This window comes from Protomyctophum parallelum (genome assembly GCF_964188405.1).
Source record: "Protomyctophum parallelum genome assembly, chromosome: 13".
NCBI lineage: Eukaryota > Metazoa > Chordata > Actinopteri > Myctophiformes > Myctophidae > Protomyctophum > Protomyctophum parallelum.
The window spans coordinates 26716197-26716682 of record NC_139708.1 but is presented as its reverse complement, the minus strand read 5'-3'; the positions used below and the strand labels follow the sequence as shown (position 1 = coordinate 26716682).

At 40.1% G+C, this 486-nt stretch overlaps 1 protein-coding gene across 1 annotated transcript in view; it reads left to right on the top strand.

Annotated features, from left to right (window-relative positions):
* Positions 1-342: 342 nt before the first annotated feature.
* LOC310868578 (uncharacterized protein) overlaps positions 343-486 on the top strand; it is a gene marked incomplete at its 5' end in the record, with an annotated part of 43029 nt that continues 42885 nt past the window's right edge. The window contains one exon of the mRNA XM_083779033.1: positions 343-409. Within this exon, the coding sequence (XP_083635159.1) occupies positions 343-409 (67 nt within the window). The remainder of the gene's footprint in view (positions 410-486) is intronic.

Here is a 486-nt window from a genome sequence, read left to right as displayed (position 1 = left end):
CTAAAGAGTCAATACAGTATTTTCGTAGAGACATATAGACACATATAGATAGATAGATAGATAGATAGATAGATAGATAGATAGATAGATAGATAGATAGATAGATAGATAGATAGATAGATAGATAGATAGATAGATAGATAGATAGATAGATAGATAGATAGATAGATAGATAGATAGATGTGATATAGGCTAATAAACGAGACATTGTCTAACACAGACATCCTGGTCTGATAGAGACGTAACAAGTTAATTCCACAACAGAAGCATATCTCTCCGCCACCGCTTCCCTTGGCTTTGAGCGATGGATATCTCCCTGTGTGTGACCGACCGACAACCCCCATGAATACCTCCGTGATCCCCCGTGTCAAGATCAACTCGACATCCAGGATACACAGCAGGCCTCCTGGTATGACGTGGAACAATCCAGCCATAGTACAGTAGACAGTACAGTACAGTCCGTACAGGCTTTCATCTCACATTCTA